A 14,046-nucleotide genomic window follows, 5' to 3' on the forward strand; every position below is an offset into this window, starting at 1 on the left:
CATAGGGTGGAGATCAGAACTAAAGAAGTTCCATAGACCGTAGCTGCTATAAAAATGATTGTAGCTAATCTGCATGACAAGCCAGATAATAAATGTTATTATAATATAAAATGTATAACTTTATGACCATATTAGCCCTTTTACGTAATTATCGCTGTAAAATTAGATTCAATAAATATTTGGATATATGTACTTTCGTCATTATATATGAAGTTTTATTAGGAAGTTACTCGTTTTTATTAAATTCAAAAAGCCACCATTTACAAAAAGTGTATTAAAATAATGTAGGTCTTATGTTTTCGAAAAATCGTAAAGTGCATCAAGCCAAAAACCATTGACTGGGCACTTTGGGAGGATAGTTTAACCAAAATGACCATTATTTTTGGGTATAATTCCAGTTAATCAGACCTATTACTTCCATATTAATATTATAAACACCAAAGTAACTCTGTCTGTCTTCCCTTTAGGTACGTCTTCACGCTTAAACTCCTGAACCGATTTAGATGTAATTGGTATGAAGATAGTCCTTGAGAAAGACAAAGGATACACAATCATAGAAACAATCTTACACAGACGAGGGTTATGCAGAAGTTAGTAGATTGTGTAAGTACCTATCATATAAGTACTTAATGTTTTTTGCGTCGAATCGAAATCATTGACGTAAAATTGCCAATGTAAGATAGCAACAGTTCTGTTTTCGCTGAAATGAGATGAGAGGTTATGATGATAACAACTTTTTTTTTTTATTATGAATGGGCTTACTCATGGCCACAGACTAGCCGAGGCGTAGACGTGGCCTACGATGGAGCGAGCTCGCCCAGAAGGTGCCTGTTCACTCTTGATTTGAAGGTTGCCGGGTTATAAGAACACGGAAATATAATTCCATTCCTTGGCAGTGCGCATAAGGAAAGTAGAAGCAAAGCGCTTCGTGCGAATTGGTGGAATATCTACCAAGTAAGGATGGAAACCGGCCGTGCGTCTAAAAGTCCGATGGTAGAATGGGCACATGATGAACATTCGTCCTCTTTGTTTATTGCCTTCCTGTTAATCCGTCTTATTTATTAGGTAACGTGCAGAAATTATACATTGTTTATAAAATCATTTGACATTAACGGGAATATTAAAAAAAAAAGTTTGCTCAGAACTGAAAATAGCATCTGATTTTTTATGAAAATTTTGGCCTTTACAAACACAGTGTGGCGATGGCGGATGGCGCTTACGTCGCATAGCGCCGCAATAGCGTAAGCGCCAGCCGCCATAAGGTAGGTACCTTTTGCCGACGAACGTCACATATCTTTAATAATAATTACCGCCCAAAACATTCCATCTCCTTCAGAAAGCCGTCATCCTCAATACATGCCGCATTGTAAGAAAATTCTTACAAACTGACCAAGAAACGCTTGCTGCTGCAATTAGACCAACCTCACTATCAACTACCCATGCAACCTTAAACTTATCCATGCCAACCACTGAACCACCTACCGCAAACTTGCAGAGTCACACGACGGGCAGGAACGCTCATCCTTCTGTTGATTGAGAAGAAATAGTAGATATTACACTTACCTGAGATGCACTTGGCCTAGGCCCGTGCATACCAGTACTCCGGTGAAAGCCGAGAAAATATGAAAAACGAGATAATAATAATAAGCCCGCAGGGCAGCTTGTGGCGAGCTGTTGGGGAGTAACGACCCCACGGACCCGAGTGCTCCCGAGAGTCGGTCAGGGTCTCCATCTCCGGCGTGTCTTCGTCGGTCGGAGTGGACCCCAAGGGGACCCGCAGGACTCTCAGCTCTGGCTTGCCTTCTTTGGCCGTCCAGAGAGGAGTCGCTAGAGCTATATGCTCCAGGGGTGGAAGTGAAAGATGCATAAGACGCGAGTTGGCACAGTGGCTGGTAACAGCCACTGGGTAGAAAGCGGCGCACACCTCTCGACACCCCTGAGCCGCTCACACCGCGATGTTGCTCCTGGTCGTCTTTACGACGACAGTTTCAGGGGCCCATCTAGTCAGTGGCGAGTCACCGCCTGCCTCGATGACGGTGTTAACATTGTTATGGCAGGTGTCCGGACCTCTTTTACAATAGCCCAGTCTCATTGTCCACCCAAACATCAATCCATAAACCGGTATACTGTTCACTTTTTCTACAATAGTCCCAATGCCTGCTGCGACCGGTTCACGGGTGTCTATTGTTGCGCCTGTGAACGGGTTCCAGCAGGCGTTCTACATGACATTAAAACTCTCCAAAGGGCCTCTACGTGTTGGAGCTATATCCCCACGCAAGCCTATCAAAAGACCGGGATCTATAGGCCCGTGAAGTCCAAAAAGGAGATACAATAATAATAAATATGGGGGACATCTTACACAGATCAACCTAGCCCCAAACTAAGCAAAGCTTGTACTATGGGTGCTAGGCGACGATATACATACTTATATAGATAAATACATACTTATTCACACACACCTGAGTCATGGGTGTTTTCTATGTATAAACACCCATGACTCAGGAACAAATATTAGCAATATCTCTTTATTATTTAATATCTAGTGAATTTCTATTTCATTTCTCGAATCGCGCCGACTGTCAGTTTTTTTGGTACATTGTACTCGTATTGCTGTCATCGCTGCATTGCGGTCACAAATAGAACGTGAAATTCGTAATTTTATGAAGAATTTTGACAGTAACATCGGCCGTGTTAACGCCGCAGTAGTAAAGGTGACAGTTCATTTCCAACGACAGCTGCAGGGCTATAACCGCGAAAAACGAAGTTCGCAAATTGGGATTGTTCATTTTTTTTAGACCCCCATTTTTATTTTATTTTCTGAAAATATAGGTTAATTTAAGATACCAATTTGAATGATTTAGTTATTCGTGGCTCGGTTGAATATTTATAATTTATTGAAAATATGAGATACGACTTCTCGTAAATTACATGTCGTCGGCTGATTAGGATAATGCACAAGCAACGACAAGCATTAAAAAAATAGTTGTCATTGTCAATTGATTGTAATGTCACCTGTCGACAATGTCAGTGTCACGTGTTTCTATAAATAACAATCGTCTGGAATGGAAAACTCGTTTATTTTGAATCATTAATTTCAAAATACCTACGCTATAAATTTGAGAAAGCTGATTCCAGAAATCTGCCTAAGTTATATAATATAACTTAGTTTTATTGGAGTATGTATCCATATAGCATCCAACTCCAACCATAACTTGGCTGAAATCAAGGGAGCAAAAATACAAATGTAAGTTACCTACATCATATATATTAAATTTTAACTGATTCGATTTGTAAGAAGATTGGATTCAATTGGATTGGATTGTAAAATCGTTACAAGCGTCCATTGCTAAAGGTAGCTTAGCACCCAGTGGGTGCTTTCTACCGGCTTGTCACCATTGTTTGGATATTGTACTACATACTTATATTACTATATTAGGAACATGCCAATTTTGCTAATTATATCCTATTATTTCAGGTCATCGTGATTCCTATTTAGATACAGCTGTGAGATATGTAACTGCACTTGGGCCCAGAACAAAGTTGAGCATTTTGTATTGAAACGAACGTCATATTAATTATTAATCGTCGTAATACTTTACGACCGTAAATAATGCCTGGGAACAGAGTAAATAACAAACCATACACTTCTCTTCTGGATGGTCAACAAGAAGCCATCATTGTCAGATGCTCGTGCAGAACATGATAAACATACATTTAATGTAAAGTTACTATTTTTTTTGGAAACATATATAACATATTTCCCAAATTAATAAAAAAGTAGGTAAACAAAAACATGTTTTATTATTATTCACAACTCTTTATTAAGTCTTGTCCACCATGATATCAGCAGCTTGAACTGCAACATGTACCTGGAAATTAGAAATTATATCTTTTTAAAGCAGTTTCAGGCTGAATATTGAGTATGGCTATGTATTCTTGTATATTCCTTCTTTCTAGTAGGCACCATCTCTGTTTAACGGTTTGCCTTTTGATACTCTGGCTACATTACCACAGAAAATAAATAGATACCACGACCCTACCAATAAAGTGAGCTTTTAAATACTTAATTGTAGTAAATTAATATTAATTTTATACTTACATCGACGTGATTCTCACAGCAATACTGTGTGTAACACGTGAAGTAGGTATTCCAAGTTTAATTCACGGCACCATCTTTCACGTCGTAGGTCTTCGTGGATTCGAACTATTATTTTTGTGAATCATTCCCACACATAGGAACAAGGTTTTTGATATATTATTAAGCAATGAAATCTACTGTTTAGGTATTAATTATAAATCAAATTGTAACAAACAAGCGCAGCGGTTTAACTGAAAAATTTTGTTATGACAATCGATGACAATGATAACTTTGACAATACGTGAGTGACGGATTTATTTACTATGGTTCGATAACTTTTATTATGCAATGACTTTACATTCAGCCCAGGAGAAGGTCAAACTAAGGTCATAAGGATATTTGTTGAAATATCTTCAATCCTCAATTATTATATCGCAGCAAATGTCGGAAACTGTTTAAAAACCTTATATCTCGAAATGGTTTTCGAAATAGAACATTTGAAAAAAAATGGACAATCCTAATTGCGGGGATTTTTATCTGTCACAGTAATTACGCCTTCATTGGAGTAAAAGAGAAAGATGGCCGCAATTTGCGAATTTCGGTTTTCGCGGTAGCCGCTCAGAGCTGTACTACTGTTGCGACGTTACAGTCATTCATTGTCTAGTCATTAATTTCACTATGGAAATTGACACTAACATCGACGGAGCAGTAGTGCAGCTGCGGTCAGAAATGGAATGTTATCTTAACGCTGTTTCAGTTAAAAACACAATGTAACTTTCATATAGAAACAAGTACAATAGTAGATTGTTAACCAAGGGTGGAAAGGCACCCATTTCTGTCGAGGTAGTTTGGCGCTCGAACGCAGTGAGAGCGCCAATAGTCCGAGACAGAAATGGTGCCTTTCACCCGAGTTAAACACTCTACTTTTCATATCGAATGCGAGGAAACCAAACAAGACAAGGCAATTTCGCAAAATCAGTAATGGAAGTACCTAATAGATCTACGGCCATGATTTATTTTCCTTAGGACTTACTTGCAATCGGAGACTTTACAGGTGTGATTAATAACCCCTAGCGAAAATCATTTAGATTGCAATATTTACGAAAACACACATTTTTTAACAAACTGCAGTAATTTTTAAATGATTTGTTCATTATAGTATGAAAATCAGCGGGATTGCCTCTTACTTTTTAATTTTATACTTTTTCGTTCTAAAAGCCGCAACCGGACCGCACCGCGACCTTGGTGCGCCGCACTACGTAATAACATAATAAAAGTATTTTAAATATTAAATAACAATTTAATTAATAATATAAGTAATTTTTTTCTTGTATTTTATTTTATTTTCATGAATATAGTGCTAAATATCTTTAAAAATCAATTTAATATCGTACAAACGTTTAACTGTGGCTGTATAAGATTCTGCCTTTACCCATTTACGCAAGTGTAAGGTTTAAAAAAATATTTTTGGTGTATTCCTTTTGGTTTCCGCCTTATGAAATCGAGTAAATAGAATTCAACGAAATAAATCAAGAATAATTTGTTTTTAACAATTATTCACTTATATCATTTTTTATAAAAAAAGGATCAACGTGGGATTAATAAAATTAAACAATTACCAATTGTTCCAGGCGAGGAAATAAAGACACTATTTTTCCATTTTGTTTCCACCCAGTTGTTCGTGGGACGGGGACGCAGAGGAGTACACCACTTTTCTGCACTAGAGCATAAACGTATCACTTTCTGCGCACCTTTTAGAACAACAACGACCCACTTTCAGAGCATGAGATATGAAAAAAATATTGTACTCCTTACTATCTTCCACAAGCAAAGTGTTATTACTCCGATATTGATATCATAGTAACAGTAGGCACGTTTTTCTCATTCTAAAATAAAATTGACAACTCGACGAGTTTATTTGTTTCGTTTATGTATATGCTATATGCTAATCATACCGATGATTCATCACTAATTAATCACCATCATCCAAACGTTAACTCACAGTTTATATACTAACATAAACCCTATTGCAAAGATATAAGTGTCACAATAAAATAAAGAGTGTTGTTGTTTTACATAAAATGATTTAAATGAAATAGTTGCCAGCTGTTGACGTTATCCCGAACGAGGAATCCCCAGCCATCGGTCCCCATTCATTAAGCCCGCATCAGGCAAGGCAACTGTTGCATCTTTCGTTATAAATGTGTCCGTGTGTGTGTGTTAATTGTGTACTTTCGCGAACGGTCGAGACGGCGCAGGTAAACATACCGCTGGGTGTTGCCAATTGTTGAATATCCCTGCAACTAAGCGTTATTTGACGAGTTTTGTTCACCGAGGTTTACAAGAACTAGGTAGTTGTTTAACCACTTACTACAGTACGGCTACCATCAGTTGACACTGACATATGTAGTTAGACACTGCTACTTAATTCAGTCGTAAATATTGTAAATGTATTACGTAGTAAGTTCTTGTTCAATTAACGTTAACTGTTTAGTTAACATTTCTAAAAAGTGTATAATTTATCAAAATAAAACCTTGTTTTATTTACGCGCCCATTAAAATGTCTAGTCGAAAGCGCGTTTTAAAACCAAGCCATTTAATTAGTAAAATTAGTTTTTGTGAAACAATCTTACTGTGACATATACATAGTTGTTCTTACAATAATAAAAAAAACGAATAGATACATGCCTAACACTGCTTGTATTAAAAAGTGTCAGTTTCTCAGTCGATTACTCATTATACAATCAAGTACTTATATTTATACCTATGTACTTACTTAATTTAATGATATTTTTCAAACTCGAAGGGTAGGATGACACCTGTCATCTCCATTGAATTTGTAACCTTAAAACGCCAAATCTCGCAAAATTGTATTGTAATGCCAGGTGTTATCCTACCCTTCGAGTTTGTAAACATTTTAACTGATCTTGATTTATGTAGTAAACATTCTGTCTACAAATTTTGCGATTAACTTTTTGTATACAAGCCACGGTTAGCGACTATGTTTTTAACCTGTTTCGGTCGAACTGAGGTATTTATAATTTGCGGTGGCAACACGCACCACCTCCGTCAGAGCGGGCGCGAGTGTCGCGACCGAGAGAACGTTTATTTGTGTAATCGCTAGTCAGCTACTAACTTCAGTGCGGTGCGCTTGAGCGCAGGCGGATTTGTTGTGCAATAATAAAACGTATAACGCCATGTTTCGTTACTCGATTGTGTTTCTTTGCGCGATATTAGTGCTAACTAATGTAGAGTTTATACAAGCTGGAAGATTCGGAAGCGGAGGCGGTAGCAGATCGGGTGGATTCTCAGGCGGTGGAAGACATTCCTATCCTAGTTCTGGTGGTCTCTCCGGTGGTGGTGGGGGCCGCCATAGCTATCCATCTTCTGGTGGATTAAGTGGAAATAGCGGTGGTAGTCACAGTTATCCGAGCGGCGGAGGAAGTCACAGTTATCCAAACAGCGGTGGAAGTCACTCTTACCCCAATAGCGGAGGACATAAATACCCACCATCAACAGGCAATTCGGGAAGTCACACTTATCCTAACTCTGGTTCAGGCCTATCTGGGTCGAATAACCATGGGTACAATAACAGAGGTGGCTCGAGCGGTGGCACTACAAACATTCATCACCACTACCATTACAATCCTCCTCAGCAAATACACTACGCATCGCCTCACGGCGGTCCGGCGATGAGCTACCCCGTGTATCGCGGAACTCCCCCAACTTACGTGTACCAGTACAAAGATTCCGGAAGCAAATACAGTTCTTTGTTGGCTGGACTGGCATTGTTTAACCTTGGAGCCCTCGCTGGCGGCGTTGCCGGCTACGGCATAGGACATCATTCATCCTCAAACAACAACAATTACCAAAACTACAAAGCACAACCCGGTGAAGTATGCTTGTTCGGCATCAAGAAAGATAACGGAGACTTCGAAGAAACCAGGATAGACTGTCAGCTGATAAGTAGCTTTATTTACGCCGAACAGGCTAAACAACAGCAACCACAGAATTCTCAGAACCAAACCACCGTGACAACTACCGTAACGAATACGACCATCGTTAATGCGACCAACCCTCAAGATACGCCTTCTTACGTATTGTCGCCAAACGGTACTCTGGTGACGCCCGGAGTGGCACCAGACGCTGGCAACGTGACGAATGGGGCTCCAGCCACCGGTGGAACTGTGACGTCATCCGTGACCGTCACGACCACCAACACGACGGTCGTCAACGCTGTGGACGTCAAGGGAGCACCGATCCAAGTCACACCCGGAATGCAGTGTTACGTTATGAGGAAAACACCTAGTTCTAGAATGAAGCATGAAGTGCCATGTGGGCTTCTACAGACTTACGCAGATAAATCAATAAAACGTAATTCAGCTGCTCGAAATGTACCAGCATTTACTATTTTAGCTGTAATATGTGCTGTGTTTGTTGCATATTAATTTTAAAGATCTGATTAGAATTTGTTACTTTCTCTATTTGATAAATTTTATACAAGTGCGCAATGCCAAACAAAAAAAAAAAGACTTTGTATAACTTCAAACAAAATGGATACTCCTAAACACGTACCTAATTAATGTTTGTAATACAATGTAGACAAACATAAAAGTTGATGAACGTTTTAGTACTTACTTTATTGCACTCAGTACTATACCTATCTTTTAACACAATAAAGCATTTTCACTTACTATGTCCGAATGATGATGGAGTATAATACTCCATAATGTTAATAATTAACATGTTTTAAAAGCGGTTTCTTAGTTTGATATGATATACTTGGCGTGTTACGCCGACACCCGCCCAGTTATACAGGGTGATTCATGAGACGTGAGCAGGACTAATCCTGCACACTCAGTAACTGATAATTGATCGATCACCGTCGTATTTAGGTAAAACAACCACACTTTTTCCTATTTTTCAACTTTTTGGTGAGGGCAAATTTAACTCTCTACAATCATGGTCACCCTACAAGACCTAATTAATAAACATAAAACCTCTTTTACGAAGAAAATAAAATGTCAAACCTGAGTGAGATACGAGTTTTAAAAAGTAACCAGACCGTGATGACAGTGATGACATTCAATTTGACACAGAATATCGGTAGTTTAGTATTCTAATGTTAGGGTGACCATCCATGTCGTAAATAAATTAATAACTTTTTTTTTTCAACACGACTAGAAAATTAACGTTATACTCACTAATACTGATAGGAAACAGTTGCTTATAATTTACGAAATGCGCAGTGTTAGTCCTGCTCACGTCTCCTGAATCACCCTGTATATGTTCAATTTTCATATTGTCATATACAGGGTACATATCATTTTGTTATAAAATATAAGGCGATATAGTCTGCAAAGGGTTTAAAATTGCTCATAATTATTTTTTCTTTTTTTTTCTTAAATTGATTTGGTCAATTGAGCTATGTTAGATATTATGTTTGATAGTTTATGTTCAGTCAACCGTGATGTCCTTGATTTAAAACTAACTAATATGTAATGTGTATTGTAGGTATGACTATTCAGATAAATCAAAAGACATTGTGGTGACAGGTACTTACTTAAAACTTTAGTAATATTTTTCCAATACATTTGCAACTGTGTGGCGTCAGCACATATCTACTCGTATTGTCAGTGAAGTCTTTTATAATTTATATTATTATTTCGAAGATCATTTAAGGCTCAACCACTGTGTATCATCTTTTTATTAACATCAGAAATGTATTTAGAGTGGATTCGACTACATAATTAAACTTAAAATGATTAATCACAGAGTAAATATTATTATAACTTGTATTAAAGTAAGTAGAAATAAGACTAATTATTGTGATAATTGCCTGGTCTGGTCTCTAGTATCATGGGAGCCCTAACTAATGTAATTGTTTTTAAGGCAGGCGTAGTTTATATCGATTTTCCTACTACACACCTTTGTGTTTTATAACTTTTATGAAGGTTCAGCACGAAATGTGTTAACCTTTTAATTTGACCGACTTAACACTTTACTGATACTTTACATACTATTGTCACGTCGGCACAAAACTCAATTTATTACGCGAAAATGTATGCTCTCCTTTGAGTGATCTCATTGAAACATCCGTTCAAATGTAATGAATAATGACATGTGATTACGATGGGACCCAAAAATTTTGTATTCTGTTCAATAAAAGTGCCTTTTACCGTTACCGCTTTGTGGTTTTTGTCAAAACGTACAATAGTGTTGGCCAATTCCACCTCTATTGTTTAACAGTTTGTAGATAAGAGAATTGATGAAATCGGACAAGCGGAAATGATACTACGAATGCTCATTTTTACTAGAATAAGGTCCATGACTTGCTTAGTGGATTTATTTGTGTTATCACTTATCAGTGCGCTCGTGGAATAGTAAACAACAAGATAAAAAGTCGGGGCGCACCTTCAAATGTGTGCAATTCAAAGAAAGTGGGCAGGTATTCCTATTATTATAGTTAACAATTTAGGGGAGTGGTGTAATAGTAGGTACTGGTTTTGATAAGAGCCTGTTCTACTATGCTTCTACTACAAACGTGATGCATCCTTCCTTAAAGACCTGATGAATAAGACCAATTGGAATCTGAATCCATGCATGGGAAACGTTTTGCCGAAAGTTAATTGGGTCAATTTTCAAATAGGCATTTTTTGCTGTCCCACGGCTAAAACTCGAAGTCCATAGGACTAAAAGACTGGGAACGTATATATTTTCATTCAGTGTATTATAAGCTTTAAAAATCATGCACAACTGTACCTAAAATATTATTTGTTCCTGACAAAATCGCATTTGAAGTTCCAAAAACGGCGAAATTTGCCGTTTTTCGCGTGTCCCAGTGGCGGCATCGCGCAATAAAAAAAATCATAACTTTGGATGTAGGCAACGTACTATAAACAACTTTGTATTTCTATAAAGAGCATTTTCTAGAGAATTGATTTAATCATATTAATAAATGAATGCGTTATTTAATAAAACAAGGGAAGCCTTTTTATCGCTGTCCCGCGCGGCACCTATTTTGTTATGACTTAAATATACCCCCTGTAATCTTCTTTGTCTATTGAATAACGGTTAGATTAAATTTACAACGCAATAGTGCGGTTAGTTGGGCATCGATTGACATCAAATGTAGACCCGGAAACAGTTTAATTTATTTAAAAACAGATAAAAATCTCTTTCGAAATATTTTGGTACGACTACAATGACATTTGTATGGACGCTTAATACGTTGGTACATAGTTGGAATAAAAATGATTATTTTATAATAATAGTTGCAAATATAGTGTTAAAATATATAGCAAAATAAATAAGTGAATCGGTTGTATTGTGTAGGAAATATCGCAATAAAAAAATTTTATGGGCGACATGTCGCGACATTTGTATGACGACATTTATACGGCTATTTTGACCGTATAAATGTCGATTGTGGCATACAAATGTCGACATAGTGCCATACAGATGTCGAGAAGGTGTTATACAAATGTCGTCAGGGTCTTATAAATGCAACAAAAATAATAAATAGTGGCATATACATTTTGATACTGCCATATAATGTCGAAAAAATGCCTTATACATGTCAAAAGCGCCTTACAAATGGCTAAATTGTGTCATACAAATGTCTATCTTTAAACGTCCATATCTAGCTAACTGTAAAAAGTACAGAGGTGCCTCCTACAGTATATTTTTTGTTGTTAAGAACCCTTCCTAAAACGATGATTATAAATCAGATTTTTCAAAAATAAAAAATTGCCATACAAATGTCGAAAAAACACCCTCTTCAAAAATTGACCCATTTAATAGTCCATTACGAAAACGATTAACAGAGTTATATTTAATAACATTTCAATTAATTACATAAAACAGACACAAAAAAGAGTAAGTATTATGCTGTATTTTATAAACAACCATTCTTTCTACTCGCATAAATGCCAGAAAGAAATCTAAGAAGTTTCTTTTACTTAGTGAAAAAATAAACTCATTGTTTTGGGAACTACTTGTTGTAGGTATAAGTAGTATGTACTATACTACTATTACTATTACTATTATTTTTTTTGTATGTATACTTTGAGTAAAATTTATTTGTAGGTATTACGAGTATCTACGAGTATAGCGACGTAGGCACTTAATTTGGGCTTACTAAGGTACAAACACTCCTCAAGAGATAATTTTGACTTTGACTACTTAACTTCTTCAATATGCGTTGAAGTTAATAACTAATAGAGACTTGAAAATGTTTAGCGTCAAGTAAGTAAGATATGTAAATTATTATAATGTGCCGACCTAATGAACAACCAATTTGCTGTATTTATTCAAAACGAGCGCTAGGGGGTCGATATGTCGTAGTCAGATCGTATAATCCGCCGTATTACATTACGGCTAGCCATTTTCAAAAACAGGGGCGTTTTGAAATGCGGCGGTTCGACGATTAGCCGGATTGTCACTGCGATACGTTCTTCAATAAGGCGGCCCACGTTTAGCCGCATCGTACATTGTAGAGTGACCAGTTCTTTCGGTCGCCTACGTAACCGGAGTTTGACAATGTTTGCAATTTAATTTATTTCTACCATGGTCCCACCGCACTACATGTGTTTCTTTTCCAAAACATTTCCTTCACAACTTAAATAGACGGAGCCCCGCAAGCGGGGCTCCTATTTCTGGGCGGTTTGCCCTTCGGGCATCTGAAGTTACCTAACGAACCTAACCTAATTACCTACCTACGCTTTTTTCCCCAAAGTGTAATGTTTTCACGGACGTCTCACTCCATCAATAGGTAGGTAGGTTAGGTTCGTTAGGTAGCTTCAGATGCCCGAAGGGCAAACCGCTCAGAAATAGGAGCCCCGCGAAGCGGGGCTCCGTCTAGTTAAGTTGCGAAGGAAATTTTTTTTTGAAAAGAAACAGTCCAACAAACTCCAGATTTGATGGATACCCCAGCGTTTGTCAGGCAGCGCCACGAGTGTTAAAAATGGGAACTAAAAACTGTCAAAGCGGCGGCTAATGACTCGCTGTATTACATTACGGCTAGCCGTGTTGAAGAACGTATGGCGCCGAATTCATTCCGGCGGATTCTCATTCAGCCGCATTCAATACGGCTAATCGTTAAACCGCCGCATTTCAAAATGCCCCTGTTTTTGAAAACGGCTAGCCGTAATGTAATACGGCGGATTATACGATCCGACTGCGACAGATAGACCCCATGTAAAGTACTTAGGGTTAGTTACGAGTATTTACTGCAGCGGAGGTGCTGACAAAAACGGCATTTTTCTGCAGCATTGCGGAGGGACAGTAAACTGGGAGTGTGACATTACAGATTAGTCACAACACAAGTTGAATGTACTGCATTACTGGGAAAACCTCGGTATAAAGTCGACTGCATTTTTTTACTGCACAGTTGCACGCACTTGGTTGTTGTATCAGTGACAATGACAACTTTTCCGAGCCAGTTGTCATGAATTTACGTCACCAGGAACGGGGAGAAAAATAACATTTTCCGGATATAAAGTCTAGCGATACCAAGGATTATACGAGGAAAACGATATAAATTAACTATAGGTAATTTCCTGAGACAAGGAAAACTATATAGTTGAACCGTTCAACTATAGTTTTCCTCAACTTGAACGATATTAATGAAAGCACGACAAGAATGTACGGCTGCGGTGGCTAACAAATTATATTTAAGTAAGTAGGGATGATAATTAGGTAGGTATATTTGAAATAAAATTAAATAGTAATGTGTGTACTTAAAATAACACAAATTAAAATATATTTAAAATAATTTAATTCGTTCATAGGTATATTTTGTTTACGCGGCCCCCGGCCAGGTTCTTTAGGTAGTAAGACACGACATTTGCTTTTGCTTTTAGTTGTACACCTACTCCACCGACAAGAGCCATGCTCTTAAATTATGATGATGATATTTTTTGTTTAGAATGGTTAGATGATGCCACACTAAATTTATTTATAAGGGG

The 14,046-nt window shown here is 37.5% G+C and overlaps 2 protein-coding genes across 2 annotated transcripts in view; both read left to right on the top strand.

Annotated features, from left to right (window-relative positions):
* LOC134665318 (adenosine receptor A2b) overlaps nt 1-14,046 on the top strand; it is a 141,925-nt gene that overhangs the window by 104,441 nt on the left and 23,438 nt on the right. The window lies entirely within an intron of this gene.
* LOC134665294 (uncharacterized) lies at nt 7,181-10,262 on the top strand. Its single transcript, XM_063522195.1, has one exon. The coding sequence runs from the start codon at nt 7,276-7,278 to the stop codon at nt 8,524-8,526; it is 1,251 nt and encodes a 416-aa protein (XP_063378265.1). The 5' UTR covers nt 7,181-7,275; the 3' UTR covers nt 8,527-10,262.

Source organism: Cydia fagiglandana, chromosome 6, assembly GCF_963556715.1.
Source record: "Cydia fagiglandana chromosome 6, ilCydFagi1.1, whole genome shotgun sequence".
NCBI classification, from domain to species: Eukaryota; Metazoa; Arthropoda; class Insecta; order Lepidoptera; family Tortricidae; genus Cydia; species Cydia fagiglandana.

Coding starts and splice junctions, on each gene's coding strand:
- LOC134665294 (XM_063522195.1), top strand. CDS start 7,276: ATGTTTCGTTACTCGATTGTGTTTCTTTGCGCGATATTAGTGCTAACT.